This window comes from Neofelis nebulosa, chromosome 3 (assembly GCF_028018385.1).
Source record: "Neofelis nebulosa isolate mNeoNeb1 chromosome 3, mNeoNeb1.pri, whole genome shotgun sequence".
Lineage (NCBI taxonomy): Eukaryota > Metazoa > Chordata > Mammalia > Carnivora > Felidae > Neofelis > Neofelis nebulosa.
The window spans coordinates 80,588,845-80,607,144 of record NC_080784.1 but is presented as its reverse complement, the minus strand read 5'-3'; the positions used below and the strand labels follow the sequence as shown (position 1 = coordinate 80,607,144).

Here is an 18,300-nt window from a genome sequence, read left to right as displayed (position 1 = left end):
ACTCCTTCACCCGTTCCTGCCCTCCTGTCAGCCCGTGGCCACTTCCAAGCTCTTGAATACTGTAAGAGGTCCTCTCAGTCCCTTAAGTTGGTGACATTTCTTTCCTACACCTTGGGGAATTAAGAGCTGCAGAGGAAGCAGATGAGGTATGGATAAACCCCCTGGTCTAGCGGTAGGATGGGTACAGGATTCCTGACCTAGCCTGGTTTCCTGTGTGCGGGCCTCCTTCACCCCTAGCTTTATGGGAAATTTCTTTTCTTTCTCTTCTGTTCAGCCTGTGTCTGTCAATACCTACTCTGTGTGAGCGTGGGCGTTGGTGTGTGTGTATCAGAGATGAAACAATGAGCACATCCAAGGTGTTCTTCCATAAACTATTTGACGGCCTCCTACTTGTAGTAGTCCTACAGGCCAAGTGCTGTAACCCCATCTTGTAGGTGAGGAGGCTGAGCGGGGCCCTGAGGGTTAAGTAGTTCCCCAGGTGCACCTGGTTAGCACCTGTCAGCTGGGAGTCCCCTCCAGGCCCTCTGTCCTGGGCCCCTTTCTATTGAGGTCCCCATGTTGCACAACCCCTGGGGGTCTTTCCCACGGCATCCAGTCCCCTCCCCTGCTGCTCTGGTAGTATTGCCAGCTTGGGTGGTTTGGAATAAGTGGGAGCCTTTAAAAATGCTGCTCTGAGGCACAGCGTCAGGCCGGAAATCAGTGAGGGAGCAAAGAGGGGGACTTGCTGCCAGACTGCCTGGAGAGCACGTACCTAGTTCCTTCATACCTGTTCATCCTTCAAACAAATCCTCACGCGCTGGGCATGGTGCTCGGGGTGCGGTGTCCCTGTCTCATGTTAGAACCTAGACTAGAAGGGAGATAGTCCATCTCCCTCTCCCTCCCTTCCCCTCCCTCCCTCTGTCTCTCTGACACACACACACACACGCACGCACACACACACACACACAACACGTATGGTGTATAACTGGGTGCTCTGACCTAGTCTGGAGCACTAGGAGTGATCTCAGAGGGACGGACACCCAAGCTGATATCTGAAGGGTGAGGAGGCGTTGTCCAGGCATATATAGGCCGGGAGGAGAGCGTCAGAGCTGAATGAACAGCTATGCAGAGGTCATACTGTGGGCTGCCACACATTAGTGGCTTATGAACTGCATTTCCTGAGTTGCAGTCAGCATTTCAGAATAATAGAATAAAGAGAGTGCATTGCACATAGGGAGGTGTTGTTTGATGAAGCTTTTGTGTGTTGTGTACATGTCCTTGTGTGCCGGCTTCTGATGCCCAGTAGTTCTTATGGGTCGCCATCACAGCTGCATTGCTCAGCCAGCTCCTGGGCTGGTGTGCTGGCCTAGGCCACACCTCCCCTCGCCTCACCGCGCGCGGCCGGCTGTGGTCAAGGCCTGAGTGGCGGCTTGCCCACACTTGGGGGTTGTTAGATGCGTCTGTATTTTACTTCTAAACCCTGGTGATGCCCTTTGCTGTCCAGCCTGTGGTTATTTTCTACTGTATCCGTCATGGATATTTATGGATACCTGCAGTTTGCTAGGCACCGTGCCCAGGGTATGTTAGGCCTAGGCCCTGCCGTCAGGAGCAGCCCGTCCAGTGTGGCAGACACACAAGTGCCCAGATGACGCTGTGAGGCCTGATGAGTGCTGGGAATGGTCGAGGGAGTCTCCCCAGAGGACGGGGCATTTCAAGGTCTCTGAAGAGGAAGAATCACCTGGTGAAGAGGTGGGAGAAAGGCATTTCAGGTGGAAGGCATGGCACTGGTGGGGAGAGTGAGGGGAGACTGGAGATTCGGGTGGGCTGGGTGTCTGTGCATCAGACCAGTAGAAGCTTGGGTTTGCTCCTGGACACAGTGGACTTTAAGCAGGGGAACATGATCAGCTCTGTGTTCTAGAGAGTTCGCTGAGCTCCTTTATGCATAGCGGATCAGAATGAGCCAGGCAGGCTGGAAGCTCGGGGACCTGTTAGGAGGCTGCGAGGGGCTGCATGAGGTCTGTAGTGGCCAAGGGGCAGGTCCTATAAATAGCCCTTGTGCAGATTTGTAACGAGACATCCCAGACATGGGCCCCATTCTCTTCTGGTTGATCCTTTAAGACACCCAGCAGTACAGTGAATTCCACAGGGAGCAAGTACTTGGGGACATTTTGGTAAAAAGCAATTTCTCTTCCTTTTCAGTGCAAACCTCGAGGGAACCCGGCTGGCTAGAAGGGACTCTGAATGGCAAGAGGGGGCTGATTCCACAGAATTATGTCAAGCTGCTGTAGTGTCCGGCCTGCGAGGCCCCACATGGACCTTTGGCTCCTGGGAACCTGCCTTCTTCTTCCAGGGCGGGACCCACAGCCCCCTGGACACGGGAACTTCAGACCATGGATTGGCACCTGAGGGGAGGGGAGGGAGACACCCCGCCAGCGGTGGGGGGAGCGGGCGCACCGCACAGAACCGTGTAGATCTGTGGAATGGGAGAAGAGTAGCAGGATTCGCGGAATGACTTTTCATTTGTCAAGCCTGGGGACTTTGGACTGTGATTTTTAATTATCCAGTCTTCTGCCTGCCCAGCCTCCCCTGTTGGTGATCATCCCACCAGGCACTTCTCTGCACACGTGCTGCTGAGATGTAAAAGGGAACTGCACTTACTCGTGGTGTTTGCAGGCTGTGCTCTTGGCTTTGGTTGATGTGGTGTGGAGGGGGCTTGCCGCTGGCAGGCAGGAAATTGGTCCAAACCCACAGGGCAGCAGAAAGACGCTCCTTCCTAGATGGCCACCGCTGGGACCCACATTCACTCTACTTAGAGCACACTGGCGTATTTATAACAGGCTTCTCCTTGGTGCTTCTCACCTGTGTGCTGTTTCCCAAACACCACCTTTTTGCCCCAAGGTCTCTGTAAATGAAATAAAATGTAATTTACTATTTGATTTGTGTCATAATGTGGGGAAGAGATGGTGGAATTCATTCCCTTTGCAACGTTTTATGATTTGGCATCCAGTGGATAGAAACTCATTTTCCTCTGACGTTGGCACACGCAGGTAGAATTTATTAACAAGAAGCCTTGCTTATTCATAGCAGGGTGTGTTCCTGAGGGCAGCAGACTTCCCTGACGTGTGAAATCCTGGAGGGGCTCCTCCAGCCACCGGAACAGGCCTTTCCCCCATGGACCATGTGACTCCCGAGCAGGAGTGGGGCTGAGGCTGCGCCCCCCCCCCCGGCCCCCCGCTGACTAGCTTCACCATGCAAGTCTGTCCCCACCTTGCCCTGTGTTCCCTCTGTCTTCCAGGCCTCAGCACTAATCTCTCCATCTGCCTGAAGCCCGGCTGCAGGGTGGCTGTCAGGCCTCAGCCACGACCCTACACGTTATGGTGCCCCACCTGTGGGTGGGCCACACTGTGATGCTTCCTCATTCTTTCCAGGCACAGATTCAGCCGAATTCCTCTTTGTCCTCTGATCTGGAGTCCTGTGGAGTGTGGGACTCATTTTTAGGAGCCTCATCATTCTGAAGCCAGCCCCACCACAGAGCCTGCTGTGGGGGCCTGGCATGTCTCTCTTCCCCACGGGAGGTTCCTCAACCCGTCAAACTTTTACTCCTAATAATTTGTCACAAGAAAGATGTGTCTGCATCGTCCCCAGATGAATTGATACAAGGCTTGCTGGCTCTCAGGTTTGAATTCACCTACACGGACCATGTAGGGTGTTCAGTTTGGGGTGATGGGTGTACAGGGGAATGGGCCTGTTGAAAAGTATCCATGTTTTACATCAAGACAGTCTCAGTGCAGCGTAATTTACAGTACTGAACTGTCCATTGGGAAAGTCCTGGGACTGCCGAGGAGCCCGGGGCCGCCCGACAGTGGCCAGCCCCGGTGTCCTGTTTTCTGAGTTATCACTTCCTGTGCATGCCCACTGCTAAGGGATGCGGAAGGGAAACTTGGCTTATGAGAAGGAGTTACTGACGTGTCCCACTTTACAAAAGGCCTCTGCGGGAAAATGCAAACGTATGGGCAGTTGGAGTGGGCTCAGTATAGCACTGGGAGTGATTTCCTGGCAGTTTTCCTAATTGGTATATCCCTGTAGGGCATTGACAATAAGACCCACTGCACCAGGACTTGATTTATTTGCTTGCTTGGAGAAGATTTCCATTTTTCACGGTGAGGTGCACCCCCACCCACGGTTATCTGTCAGACTACCAACTCCCAAAGTGTGTTTACCACCACACGCTTGATCAAGGAAATTGCTACGAAGTGTGACTGCCTGTGTGATTTTGGGTAGATTAAATTGATTCTGTGATTCTTCCTCCTAAAAAGAAAATGATGCCCAGAGGTTTGGGTTGAAATGATCTAATGCAAGTAGGATGCCCGGTATGTAGTACGTGTTCAGTGAATGGGAGCTGCTATTCCTTGTATTGTTCCCACCATGACCGTCACTTGCACCTCTGTTGTCAGGGCCATCTGTGTTCTGTAGGATGCCAGTGTGGTGGTCACGAAGCCTCAGAACATGCCGGATCCAAGGGCTCCGACAGCACCAAGCCCTGCAGTCCCCTCCTGTGGCTGTCGAGGGAGGAACGCCAGAGGGGACCTGGGGTGCTTTGCTCTGCAAACAGGACCGGTGTGGCCAGGCTTGCCAAGGCCTTCAGGTAGGGAGCTTCCCTCTGGGTCTGGCCCAGGGTATACCTAGTAACGGGATCAGGAGGTGTGCTCTTACGTTGGCAGATCATCTTTGTTTCCCCAGAAGAGATATAGGGTGTATTTGTTTCTCCGTTTCTGCTGCATGGATGTGGCCAATCCCCCAAGCGTCTGCAGGGCTCTGGCTCCTCAGCCCACCTCATCCAGCGGCCGCTCAGAACGGGTCTCCAGCTTGTATTCATTGACAATCACCAAGGGGATTGGGGATGAAAACAGACACTCAGGTGCTGCGTTTCTGCTTGCCATGGGGCTGGCTGTGGGGCTTGCATCTGATTTCATCGCCCAGGGCCTGTTCTGCAGACCATATAAGAAGATGCCATGTGAGATTAGAGCTAAAGACCTTGTACTGGTTTTCCCCCTTCCTTTATGTAGCAAAAATATGTGCACTTGCAGGTATGGGCAGGGGAAGCAGTGGACTCTGCCAGTGAAGGATGGTTAACTCATTCTTGCCATACAGTGATCAAATGAGCCAGGAGAATTTATCCCGTTTTATGGATGGGAAGATGGAGGCCTCAAGGACAAAGAGCCTTGCTCAGGTTCAGTCAGCTGACTACATGTTCTTTCTGCTGTGCCATCTTGCTTCTGGGGGCCAATAAGGGACAATGGCTGTTTGGGGTTGATTTGCACTCCCCTCCAAAATGCGTATGTTGAGATCCTAACCCCTAGTACCTCAGAACGTGACCTCATTTGGAAGTAGGATGGTTGCAGGTGTAATTAGTTAAGATGAGGTTAGTAGGGTGGGGCCCTAGTCCAATATGACTGGTGTCCTTATAAAAGGGAAATTTGGACACTGAGACAGACATACATATAGGGAAGACAATGTGAAAAGACACACAGGGAGAAGACAGTTGTCCACAAGCCAAGCAAGAGAAGTCTGGAACAGATCCCTCCCTCATGGCCCTCAGAAGGAACCAGCCTTGCCAACACCTCGCTCCTGGACTTGCAGCCGATGGTTTGTGGCACCTTGTTACAGCAGTTCTAGGGACCTAAGACAGTGGCTAAAAAAAGTGTGAGCTTTGAGTTACAAACAACCAATTTTGAATCTTTTTTTTTTTTTTAAACTATTTTATACTTTGGTGACCTTGGGCAAGTGAACTTGCCTCTTTATGCTTCAGTCCCCTTCTGTGCAATAGAGAACAGCACCAACCTCATTGAGATGTTGTGACAAAAGATAAGTGCCTGAAGGGTGCCCAGCGGGAAAGAGTTTGGTAAATGGAGATGGGAGAAGGTAGACAGCAGGGTACCCTGGTGGTGGGAATAGTCTCTGTCCCCCTCCTTATCTCCTGGCCACTCACTGCTTTCGTCCAGGTACTTTTCCAAAGGCCATTCCTCGGCTTTCCCTTTACATGGTCTGCCCTTTCCTCTCCTTCCCAGGGGCATACTTTGCCTCTGTAATCTTGCCCTTGTCTTTGTTCCCTATTCACCTCGGTTCTGGCCCCCTTCTCACCTCTGACTGTTCTCCCCTCCAATCTCTCAATGCTGGTCTTGGTGACTCCTTTCTCAGCCAGATATTTTCCATGCCTTTTTTTAATCTTACTGAGCCACATAACTTTCCTTCCTTCCTCCTATCCAAAGATGTCATTCCAGGAGCATGTCCTCAAACGGCTTTCCTGCTCCAAGCTCTGCAAATGTCTTCTCCAGTGCCTGTCAGCACTCTTTTTCCTTGACTGGCCGGGGCAGTAATTTATTGCCACCCTCCTCGGGTAACCTGGCATAGTCTCCTAATGCTCATGTCTGCAAACAAAGTTTCTCAATCTACTGGTTGGAGGAATATCTCCGAGAACTCTTTCCTATCAGAAAAGATCAACTTGATTGGAAAGCAGACTTCTGCTTTTTGTCCAGCAAGAGACCTGCACTTTGAACTTGGGCAGGAAATGCACAATATTGATTTAGACAGCTCAGTGTCATGTGCTGGTGTCTAGATTTCTTCTTCCATGGAGGATTTCAGCAGCAAGGAAACACTGCAGGAGAAACACGCTCCAACACGGCTTCATAGTAGCTGTGACCCTTTCTGTAGCTGTGACCATGGATACCTTGGAAACTGCTATCCTGGCAATGTAAATTCTATGAAAAAGTATCAGGGTAATTGCCAGTGTAGATTGATTTAATGATCCCAAATTTCACCCCTCTTTGAATCCATGTCCCTTTTTGTGGAGCCCTCCATGATGACTCTAGACTTGACCTTGTAACCTGTTTTGGCCAATGGCATAGGAGCAAACTTGATGCAAGCGGAGGCTTGAAAAGTGTTATACCTTCCCCTTCCTTTCTTATTAGAGCCTTGCCTTTACCATGAAAATTCGCCTAGGCTGGTCCGCTGGAGGAGGAGAGGCCACGCGGAGCAGAACTATCCCAGACCAGTTGGACTGCTGCTTAACTGCAGATGCCCCATGAGGCCAGATTCCGCCGAGCCTGGTCCAGGTTGGCAGAACCCTCCCAGCTGATTTGTGAACTCACTAGAAATAACAAACGGTGGTTGATTCAAACCCCGCTACATTTTGGGGTGGTTTGCAGCTACCGGCCTGCTACTCTGCTCCGTGGTTTGCTTTGCTTTGGATATAGTCTTGGTCCATGCTGACCGTTAAGATCATATTCTAATCTTCTCTTATCCAGTGTTGTTGGGAAAGCCACAGTGTTACTTCCAAGAAAACTGCTGCACTGACAATTGGAGGGCTTGAAATTAAAGTGCCAGGGAGACTTGTAATCAAGTCATTTTAGTCTGTGTACACTCACAGTTTATAAAAAGTATGTTAGAGCTGACTTTAACATAGAGGGACAATGTTTTCTATTTGATTGAGGGGCATTCAACACACAGAAGCAAACAAACCCCTAATTATAGATGCATCACTGCGCATAATCTTCACTGCTCTGGTGTGCAGTGGCTGGCTGTCTCAGGGGAAGAGTCTTCGTTCTCAGCTAAGGATTCCTAAACGTGCAGCTGGATTCTTTGGGTCTGAGAACACTTTTAGAACATCTCAGAAACAGAGTGACACTTGTCCCAAGAATGAGTCCGCTCCATTCAGAAAGGACACCCACTCTAATTAAATAACGGCCACCCTAGCGTGCTCCCTTTTAAAGTTAGGGGTTCTTGGTGAAAAGCCTTGCTCCCTAGTAGGTCAAATTCTGTTAGCTTTAAGATATAAAATTAACTGCATATACAGATGTTTTAGAAACAAATTTGTGCTTACAACTCTAAAACTGTTTCTCTCCCGTCCTGTGTTTAATGGCCATGTTGTGTTCCAGAAATCTATCATGTTAGAACACAGTTGAATTTGTTTAATGCTCAACTAGTCTTCTCTTTCTGGAAGCAAATAGTTTCATCACCAGTTAAATGACATGTTAAAAATGAACTTGAAATTATCTGGTGGGAAATATATGTTTTCTAATTTTAAGATGAGCTGATAATTGTTTGCTGCTCTTCTGTGGTCCATATTACATGCGTGAAATTAAGGGGAGCAGCCTGTAAGGAGTGTGAGAAGCATTATGGCCAGTGGGGAGCCAAGTCTCTTGGCCCAAGAGGATCTAATGGGAAGGAGCAAAGCAGAACTGCATGGAGGAAGAACTCTGGAGTCAGGTGGGGCATCTGGTCTACTCAGGTCAGTCTCAAAGTCTGAAAAATGAATGATCGAGCTTTCCCTACGGCTGTGAAGATAAAGGAGGCAATGTACACAGAGTGTTTAGCAGCAGTTATTGTTATCAAACTGTTACAGGTTTTAGTGACCCCAAATATTAGCACTGAGAAATAAGCATCTAATTAGTCCCAAAAGAATATAATGGACATGTGGCTAATGGGGGGGGGGGGGCTTTAACACGGGGGGCAGAAATGTTACTCTATCTTGGATGGAGGCAGAAGTGCAAGTTATCAGATTGAGAGGGACACAAAAATCCAGGTGTTCCTACGGACATTCAAATGAAATGTTTCCAAAACAACAGGTGATTAAAGTAAAGGATTTATTGTAATCTGCTTACAGTCCTTTGCAAAGACAGACATATGTTTTTGCATAAAGATATAAATTGCTTCATTTTAAACTAATTTAGTGTTTTTTAATTATATGAAGAAGTTTTGGTGAAATATGAATTGTACCAAACCAAGATTTTTAAGAGCAATATGGTACAAAAATAAGAGCAGACACACAATTTGGACTGGGACAGGCATTCAACAGTGAATTTAGAATATGGCTTTGCTGTTTAATCAAGCAAAGTTACCTGGAGACACATAAAGAGCCAGTAACTTTGTTAATACAAAAAGCTGATGCAGACTGTCTCCATCCCAAACCTGGTTACAGTGAAATTCCAATTTCATAAAACGTAAGTCTTGAGCTAAAAGCTGCTCTTGTAAGCCATTTCTTTTCTAGAAACTCCCAGTCTGCATGCTGAGTACTTATCACCTTCCAAGTGTGGCTTTCATATTGCTGTGCATGTAAGTTGACTATATTTAAAGATCTGCCTATAAATTAAATTACTGAAATTGCAAATTATGTAAGAAAAAGTCCTCCCTCTGAATGCAGCTTTCACAGGCTTCCCCTTGCATAAGGCAGGTGTCTTCTGAAAGACAAGGTAATGTTGCCTGCATGGTGAACCCTGGAGAAAAGTGGTGATCCCAATGCTGCCTTCTCCTGGCTTCTCCAGCTACAGCTTTTAGGTTCTGGAAAATAATGTGATTTCACTGAGTACCTGATGATTATCGTCACTTTTAAAAGACTAATTTGGCCTCTGTTCAAAGTAGTTTATTTAGTGCAATCATATTGTTAAGTTTCCCCAAAGATATATAGGTTTGTGATCTGGGGCAAGAGAAAAGCGATAAATTGCATCAGTGCCAAACAGATTAATGAATTAAAAATTTTAGTGCCACTGTCTTGCTTATATGATCTGTAGTTATTTTTTTTTCCAAAACTGTTTATGTATAAAATTTATTTTTAAAACCTACCTTTTAAAAATCTAAAAACCCTCTAATTATCGTGCGGTCTCCACGCCACTCTGACCGAACCGTGCCAAAATGCATCTTCCCAGTGCGTCCTGCAATGGCCTATGTGTTCCCATGACCAGTTCCGGGAGTGCAAAACCCCTTTCCAAGACCAGAAGTGAACATGTCACCTCCGCCGATGTAGAGAGTGCATGGAATTTCTTTCCCAAAGGAGAAAATCCAATTTTCTACAGTGGGATGAGACTCAGCTCTCTGGGCTATGGCATTTCCGGTCTCACTCTCCTGGAGCCGATTCTGATTCTGCTTCGTGAGGAAGAAAGGAAAAGAGGCAACTCTCCTAAAGCTGCGGCACTCCCGGACACCCTCTCGCACGTGTGTTGTCAGGTGACCCCTTGGAGGAGCTGCGGGCACCACAGCCTGTCGCTCCCGGACGGAAGCAGGATGGAGCAGAAGCCAGAAACCGTGCTCAAGTCCCAAGAACACCCCAAGCGGGAGACCAGAGACAAAACAAAAGTACAGAAAAGGTAGAAAGGCTTAGAGACAACCAAAGAGGTTTAAGTGTGGTTATTTACAACAGAGACTGTAAAATGGTAAATTAGATATGAAGCTAAAAAAGGCACAGCTTTCCCTTTCTTAAATACACTGTAAACGGTTCATTATGCATGCAGAACATTTCACTTTACAAAAAAAATTTTTACCTTGTTTAGACAAAGATAGTACTTAAATAGTCTCCAGCAAAATAGAATTCTTTCAAAAATACTTTCCCCTTCATCCTATCAACCATTAAAGTTTTTTTGTTTTTTTTTTGTTTTTTTTTTTTTGTATGTGTCTCATTTACAAAAGTTCCTTATACCTTATTTCAGGTCCTTCACAATTGATACATACCGTAATGTACAGCACAGCAAAAGACTGCAAAAAATTATTTGTAAAGCCAACACAATAGATACTAGAAATTGAAACCAAGGCATTTGTTTAACATCTTATCCATTCTAATTAAATAAATGGACGCTAAAGGGTGTGTATACCAGTGATGCAGAGGAACGCGGGCGAATAAGCCCCCCCCACCCGCCACCAAGGGGGCCGCTCTTCACCCCACGTGCTCTGTTATTACACAACAGGAATCTGTATATATTTTTTCTTTTTTTGTGTGTTTTTTTAAATAACAAAAGAATATTAATGCCCCATATTGACTATACGTTTTATGTGCAACCAAGGGTAAGCTCTAAAAAGTTCGTTAGTCCTTGAACCCTTTTAAAACAAGCGATACCGGAAACTACATGGCATAGTTAAAACTTCCATCTGTTAAAATATCAAAATCAGAGAGTTATTGACTAGATATGGCTTTTCATCCAGAGGAACAGGAACATGTTTCTAAGCGCTGGGGATTGGACAGGGAAGAATCCGTCAGACCGCTCAGGTCTTGCCAAATCCGTGTCAAACTGCTTTCCCGGCTCCGGACCCTTGACGTGATTTTCAACTTGAGAAACTGCTGAACAAGTATGAATCGACCATCACATGTCAAAAATATGATTCCTTGGGTCCTTCGTGGGTGTAGAATAACATGGGGAAACTTAAGGCAAAGCTCTCCTGGTAAGACGTCTTCCGTCACTTCCTGTGAAAGTAAAGGGGCTTGGCGTTCCCGGACTCCACCTTGGGCAGCTGGTCGCTGATGATCTCCACCAGCATCGCGGGGAACTCGACCTTCAGGGCCTGGGACTCTCGGAAGGTGTAGAAGCAGAATTCCAGCAAGTCATTGACCAGCTGCAACACAGACGGGGAACAGGACAGTGAGGCCTCATCTCCGTCCCCACGCCCCTCTGTGTCCTAACCCTGCTGTAAGCTCAAGAGACTGCCTAATTTGGCTAAGGCATCTGTTTTGGGGGAGGATGGGGTGCTCATGTCTCCTGTCACCATGCCTTTCGTGCAGAACTGATCCCAGCTGAGAACTGAGTGTGCAATACTGAATATACCAGTAGGAACAGGGTCAGTTACAGAGGTCCTAGTGGTGGGGACACGGAATCGCTCTCACCAAGTTCTCGTTCGTAAACGTGCGAATTCGGTGGAGCAGGCGTGTACGTGTATCTCTATAAGGTGGTGATGGGCCTTCCCAGGTTATAAGGTGGGCTGGGGTGGAGGGGCAGGTGGTGCCCAGGCCTTCGCTGGCATGAGTCATGCTTCCTCTAGTCCCGGGTGGGCCCTGTCAGTTGGGGCTGGGGCCACCACATGCTGGCCTTCATCTTGCCACCTTCTTCTCTCCTTTGGCTTCTCACCCTGAGCCGGGGGGCAGGGTTGAGACTTCTCAGTACCCACCGCTAGCTTTATTAAGGTGTCACTGATGCGCTACACTATGTAAGATTAAGGTGCCCAATGGGCTGATCTGATACTTCTATATTGCAAAGTGATTAACGCCTTCATTGTGTCATATAATTACCTTTTTTTTTTTTTTTTTGTGGTAAGGAAATTTAAGCTCTATCTACCCAGCAACTTTCAAGTAACAAATACAGTATTAGCTATAATTATCATGCTGTATTTCATATTCCCAGAACTTATTTTGTTAGAACTGAAGTCTGTGCCCTTCGACCACCGTCTCTCCATTTCCCCTTTCCTTACTTAACACCGCTCTATTCTCTGTTTCTGTGAGTTTGGTTTTTTTTTTTTTTAGGTTTCATATATAAGTAATGTCATACAGTATGATGTGTAATCTTTCTTTGTGTGACTTCACTTAGCATAATAGCCTCAAGATCCATCCATGTTACTGCAAACAGCAGGACTTCCAACTTTCTCACGGCTGTGTGTTTGTGTATTTCTTCTCCATTCTCAGCCACTTTCTCTTTCAGGCTGATTGTGGAGAGCAAACAGCAAGGGCCACCTCCATGCCTACTTGTCTATCCAGCTATTTTTCCTACTTGGTGACCCAAGGACCTTTTCCATCCTCCAGGACCTGAACCACTCCCAATTCTGTAAGTTAAAAAACCCAATTATCCACAAATGCGATATACCATTATTTCCATACCTCACTGTAGGAAATTATTGGCCATTTCCCACTGTATTAAAGCAGACAATATTACAGGTCATAAAAGAACTCTGTAGTCTTAATAAAATGATGGTAGTGAAAATACCATCTATAACTTTCCCTCAGGGTTTTTTTTTAAACTCAATTTACAATCTTAAGAATAGTAAATAACTGTATGGCAAAGGCCTTTAATACAAAAAAAAATGTCATCAGGAAAAGTATCTGGTGCTTCTGTTTGTGCCTGTCTATGCCCTCTGTCTGCAGAGGGACATTACCCTAATGAGGTTCCAAGGACTGTGAGAGCTTTAATACGTCTCATTCACTCACAGAAGGTTGGGGTCAAATAAACTGGAAAACAGCACAAGCCACTGTCCAGTCTGGGCACGTTCACATCTCTGTGCTTGCTTTGTGAATGCTCTCAGTTTCTGTATCTGTAAAATGGGGTATCTGCCTCCCAGGGTTGTTTAAGAGGATGGAATGAGTGAACTGCCATAAAGCAAGTACAATATGGATGCCAATTCTCAGTCAAGATGTTGACAGGTAGTGCTGGTAAAAGCCCTCTGATTCCATCCTCCCAAGTGGTCCCAAACTCTTTAAGCCATAAAACATCCTTTTTCTCTATGGGACACAGTTTGCAAAATCTGCTCTGGGTCATCTTTGTGTAATTTTGTATCCTCGGGTATAAATTGAGGGGCAGGAGAATTTTGTGTTTTACCTTTCCAGAAGAGAGATTTTTAGAATTGGGATACCAGATTTCTTACTAATTTTTTTAAGGCAGTGGGCTAGTGGCCGTGAAAGCTAAAAGCTGGGTGCCACTCTCCAGGTGTGGTGCCACGAATGAGTTAGTAGTTTCAACTGCAGAGAACGCCTTTCAGTGGGTGACAGCAGAGCTCTGTGCACCAGCTGCCGGTACAAAGAACCAAGTTTAAGTTCATCCTGATCCCTCCCCCCATCCTGCCCCCAAGGTCTCTGTGTGGTGCCTGCAGGGCTATAAAGGAGAATGATTTTTCCTTTTAAAGAATGTTAACCTCCATTTAAAAGTGTACCAAAAGGGAGTGTCTGGGTGGCTCAGTCATTGAGCGTCAGACTTGGGCTCAGGTCATGATCTCACGTTTCGTGGGTTCGAGCCCTGCATCGGACTCTGTGCTGACAGCTTGGAGCCTGCTTCGGATTCTGTGTCTCCCTCTCATCTCTGCCCCTCCCCCGCTCGTGCTCTGTCTCTCAAAAATAAATAAAGAATTAAAAAAATTTTTTTTAATAAAATTGTACCAAAAAGAATAAAGTACCTAGGGATCAGCTTAATGAAGGAGGTGAAAGACCTGTACTCTGAAAACTATAAAACACTGATAAAAGAAACTGAAGATAACACAAACAAATGGAAAGATATTCCGTGCTCATGGACTGGAAAAATACTGTTCAAATGTCTATACTATCCAAAGCAATCTGCAGAATTAATGCAATCCCTATCAAAATACCAACCGCATTTTTCACGATACTAGAACAAACTATCCTACAATTTGTATGGAACCACGAAAGACCTCAAGTAGCCAAAGCAGTCTTGAAAAAGAAGAACAAAGCTGGAGGTATCACAATTCTGGATTTCAAGATACACTACAAAGCTACAGTAATCAAAACAATACAGTACTGGCACAAAAACAGATCATAGCTCAATGGAACAGAGTAAAGGGCCCAGAAATAAACTCATGCTTATATAGTCAATTAACCTATAACAAAGGAGACAAGAATATGCAACAAGAAATACAGTCTGTTCAATAAGTGGTGCTGGGAAAACTGGACTACTTTCTTATACCATACACAAAAAATGAACTCAAATGGATTTAAGGACTGAATGTGAGACCTGAAACCATAAAACTCCTAGAAGAAAACATAGGCAGTACTCTTTGACACTGGCCTTCACAACATGGTGGAGAGACGGGCAAAATGAAGAGGGGCGGGAGACACAGGCTTCCAGCTATGGGATGAGTAAGACATGGGGATGAAACGTACAGAATGGAGAATACAGTCATTGGTATCGTCAATACAACGCTGCACGGTGACAGGTGGTAGCTATCCTTGTGGCAAGCACAGCATAACATATAGACTTGTCCAGTCACTACGTTGTACACCCAAAACTAATGTAACATCGTGTGTCAACTATACTTCAATAAAAAAAAAGGGAGACCGCTCACTTTCTAGGCAACATCAACCCCCCCCTTAGGCTGGCTCTGCTGCCCTTTTCACTTCTCTGGGGTTGGCCCTACTTCATGTCCAGAGATGAAGGCTCCCTGGGCCACAGGGCGTTCAGGGAGGTGGAGGTCCTTTTCCATAAGTCATCCTCCGTGTGTGTCCATCCAGGTTACAGAGCACCTGCTCTGGGCCGGGCACAGAGAAACCATGACAAACACAACAAAGCCTTGGTCTCAGGGTGTCTATGTTCTGCTCTGCCTGAGAGGAAATGATAAATGCGGTCAGGTGCCGGCAGTGCAAGAAGGGACAGAGGAGGTGCTAGTTTTGGAAGGGTGATCCAAGTGCCAAGGGGGCGGTGGCTGATGACCTGAAGGAGGTGGAGTGGAGCTATACAGCCATCAGGGTGGGTGTGGGGTCACTCAGAGGGTTCAGAGCAGTGCGAAGCTCGTGAAGCGGCACCTGTTAAGTGACCAGCTGACATTTGAAACAAGTTACCTGGCAGGGCCAGGGCCACTTAGGGTTTATATTTGTAAACATGCCAAGTCACGTATGCAATAGGAGATGAGAAGCAGAGTAAATCAGGTCTTTAGCACCAGGCAGCACACACGGGAGCACCTCTGGGACCCTGTTAATGGGGACACACCTACCTTTAACACCTCATGAGCATCACCTAGGAGATGCTGAGGGGAGAGACCAGAGCCCAGGGCTCAGCTGTCATCCCTGACAGGTTGGCTGAGGACAGGTGTCCCTAACCAACCATGCATATTAACCTGGGGCTGGCATTTCACAACCGCCTCTGTTCCACAGACTGAGACAGCAGTTCCTTTCCTGTCATGAGCGGACACCCAGGGCTTCTGTTTACAGCGAACGCCTCAGCCAGCTGCAGAAGGATGAGGGCTTTCCTGGGGCACGGGGGGTAGGCCTGGCAGCCTGGGATTGGGTATCTCGCCCTGTGAACACCTGGGAGTCAGGGGACTCCATCACTCTCTCAGGAAAGGGCTCACCCCTTGCTGCTGAGGCGGCCAAGATGCCCATGGGGCCGGGAGCGCCCAGAAAGCACTGGCTGCTTCAGGAGTCTGCCTGGCCCACTCCTCCTGAGGCAGAGCTGAAGACCTCTGCAGGCCTCAACCCAGCAGGACCCGAGCCAACAACTAACCGTGGCTGGTGAGGTGAAGGGTTCTTTGGGGGAATCGAAGCCAGGCGCTCCTGGTCGCTGGGCGAGGAGAACATGGGCCAGTCTGATCCAGGTTGCAGGTTCTGCCAGCCAAGTGTTCTCTGGCCCACCAAGCCCTCCCACCGCCCTCCCCAACCTTGGCCTGCTGCACCCTGTGGGTCAGGGGCTTTTAGGACAGGACCCATGCGTACCTGGCCCTTAACAGGTGTCTGAGGTGGGCTGCTGCAGTACAAGGGCAGCGGACGTACTGGAGCACACAGGGCACAGGAAGGGTGAAGCTGCACGCGGCCAGAGCGTGAGGAAGCGGGGACTGGGCCCTGGCAGCTAAGCAGGAGTTACATAGCAAACAGCTAGGTGGAAAGGGATGCTGACCAGTCAGAATGAACACAGGTGCATGAGCCAAACTTCTGTGTCACAGCCACGTGTCTAGCAGTCCTGCTGTTCACATGCACAGGTGTCTCCCAAGTGTCATCCTGGTACAACGCACACACAATAGGGCAGGGCCCCCGCCTGAGCCCAGAGCAGCCAGGAAACATGGGTGCAGACAAGCACCACGCACATGCCATCCTCAGACACCATCCGCTGTCCCAGGTACAGAGCTGGTGGGGGAGGCCATAGTCACACCTGGAAGCTGGCCCTGCGTGGAGGTTGTGTATCACTAAATGAACATAGCTTCCGTCTGAACCTCAAACCACCATTCCCACTATGAAGGCAGAAGCCACCAGGGAAGAGCTCTGTCACGACCTGCTCCCATTCTGGTGCATCACGTGGGGAGAGCCAGACCTTCTCAAGAGCGGCCTTTAACGTGAGATTACTTCAAGACAACTGTGGACAGCCCTTCAGAGATAATTCAGCAGTTCCCTTGGATATTCACTTGGTAAGGAATCATTTCTCAAAAGTGTCACTCTCTCTCTTTTCCAGCAAGGTGAGTACTGGCTTCTTTCTTTCCACACCCCTTGCTCCCTGCAGTCACCCCTGGCCCAGGCCTACCTGGAACCCCAGCCTGAAGGAGCCTTCCTCTCTTCTGAACTCACAGATGTCACCTGCTGTCCTTCTAAGTTGATAATTAGCCACGGTGCCGGGTGGCACAACCTTCTCTTTTTTCTGGTGGATCACATCTCCTATCGATGTAACTTTTCACATTTCCAGGTCCCGAGGCAGCCTGCAAGCTCCCTGAAGGCAGGGACCGCCTACCTTCTCAGCCCCACGGCATCCCGGAGAGTCCCCCTTCCCATTCCTTCCATGCAGCCCTGGTGAGGGGCTGAGGGCTGCAGGGACCAGAGCTACTGTTGCTGCGGCCTTGCTCCTGTGTTTCTGTGATTTCTTCCAAACTCTAAAGTGCTCAGAGTTAACGAATTTCAACAGTGTTTTCTTAAGGCAGTGTGTTGCTGGTTTTAATCAATGAACCAAAACACCAACTGGGCACTTTAAATAGGCATCCTCACTTTAGTGCCACGAAGTAAATAATGCAGGACTCAAGACATAAAGCTAACCCTTTTCATCTTTCTCTCTGAGTCTGATTTCCTTCAACTCATTTATTGCTGGGTTTTAACGTGACTTCATATGTAGGCTATGCCACAGGTGCCAGGAGCCCCAGTCACTGCTCACTGTGATTAGAGGGACAGGCATAGGGAGGGGGGTGGTCACAGCTAGAGAGATAAAAGCTCTATTACCCTGTTGGCTTGTCAGCATGAATGCCCTAACTGCAATGAGAAGAAAGGCCTGATGCCTTGATACTGGTTCCCACCAGCCGTTCCTGGTAAATACCAGGCTAGAGGGAGAGGCAAGAACCCTAATTATAATCAGAAATGAGTCTCACATTATTAGGAATCAGAGAAAAGTCCTGTGCACTGACTTTTCATTCTACACAAAATGTGTCTGTGGGGATCACAGAAGTTTGGCTAGATGCCAGGCATAATTTATCTAGCCTGAAGGGCCACAGCTATCAGGGCAGTGGAGGAGCCTGACAAGGTCTCAAGGTAACTGATGGTATTTTACTCACACTGAAGATGAAGCCATTAAGTTCCATCTCATCACCAGGGGCACGGCCACTCCCACCACAAGCAATGGCCTCTCAGCCCTGTTCTAAGGTTATAGAGTCACTAAGCGATGACAGACACTTGAATGATAACAGCCTCTCTGAAATAGGGTCCCACATATTTTCAACAGCATGCTCATTTCTCATGAGATATCTGATGACTCCAGAACTTTCCCCCAATTAGGATCAAGCTTTTAGCCTGTAATAAGCACTGAGGCGGGGGTAGGTTAAAAGGTTTATTTTCAAGATCAGAATTGTAGCCAGCTACGTTAATAGGGTCAGAGGCAAAAGATA

The 18,300-nt window shown here is 47.8% G+C and overlaps 2 protein-coding genes across 8 annotated transcripts in view; one reads left to right on the top strand and one right to left on the bottom strand.

Annotated features, from left to right (window-relative positions):
- Positions 1 to 2,912, top strand: part of ARHGAP10 (Rho GTPase activating protein 10) — a 323,616-nt gene extending 320,704 nt beyond the window's left edge. For all 4 annotated transcript variants that reach the window (XM_058721211.1, XM_058721212.1, XM_058721210.1 and 1 more), the window contains one exon: positions 2,179 to 2,912. In XM_058721211.1, coding sequence (XP_058577194.1) covers positions 2,179 to 2,267 — 89 coding nt within the window. In that variant the 3' untranslated portion in view covers positions 2,268 to 2,912. The remainder of the gene's footprint in view (positions 1 to 2,178) is intronic.
- A 5,692-nt stretch (positions 2,913 to 8,604) lies between these two features.
- NR3C2 (nuclear receptor subfamily 3 group C member 2) overlaps positions 8,605 to 18,300 on the bottom strand; it is a 358,647-nt gene continuing 348,951 nt past the window's right edge. For all 4 annotated transcript variants that reach the window (XM_058721206.1, XM_058721208.1, XM_058721205.1 and 1 more), the window contains exon 9: positions 8,605 to 11,355. In XM_058721206.1, the coding sequence (XP_058577189.1) occupies positions 11,200 to 11,355 (156 nt within the window). In that variant the 3' untranslated portion in view covers positions 8,605 to 11,199. The remainder of the gene's footprint in view (positions 11,356 to 18,300) is intronic.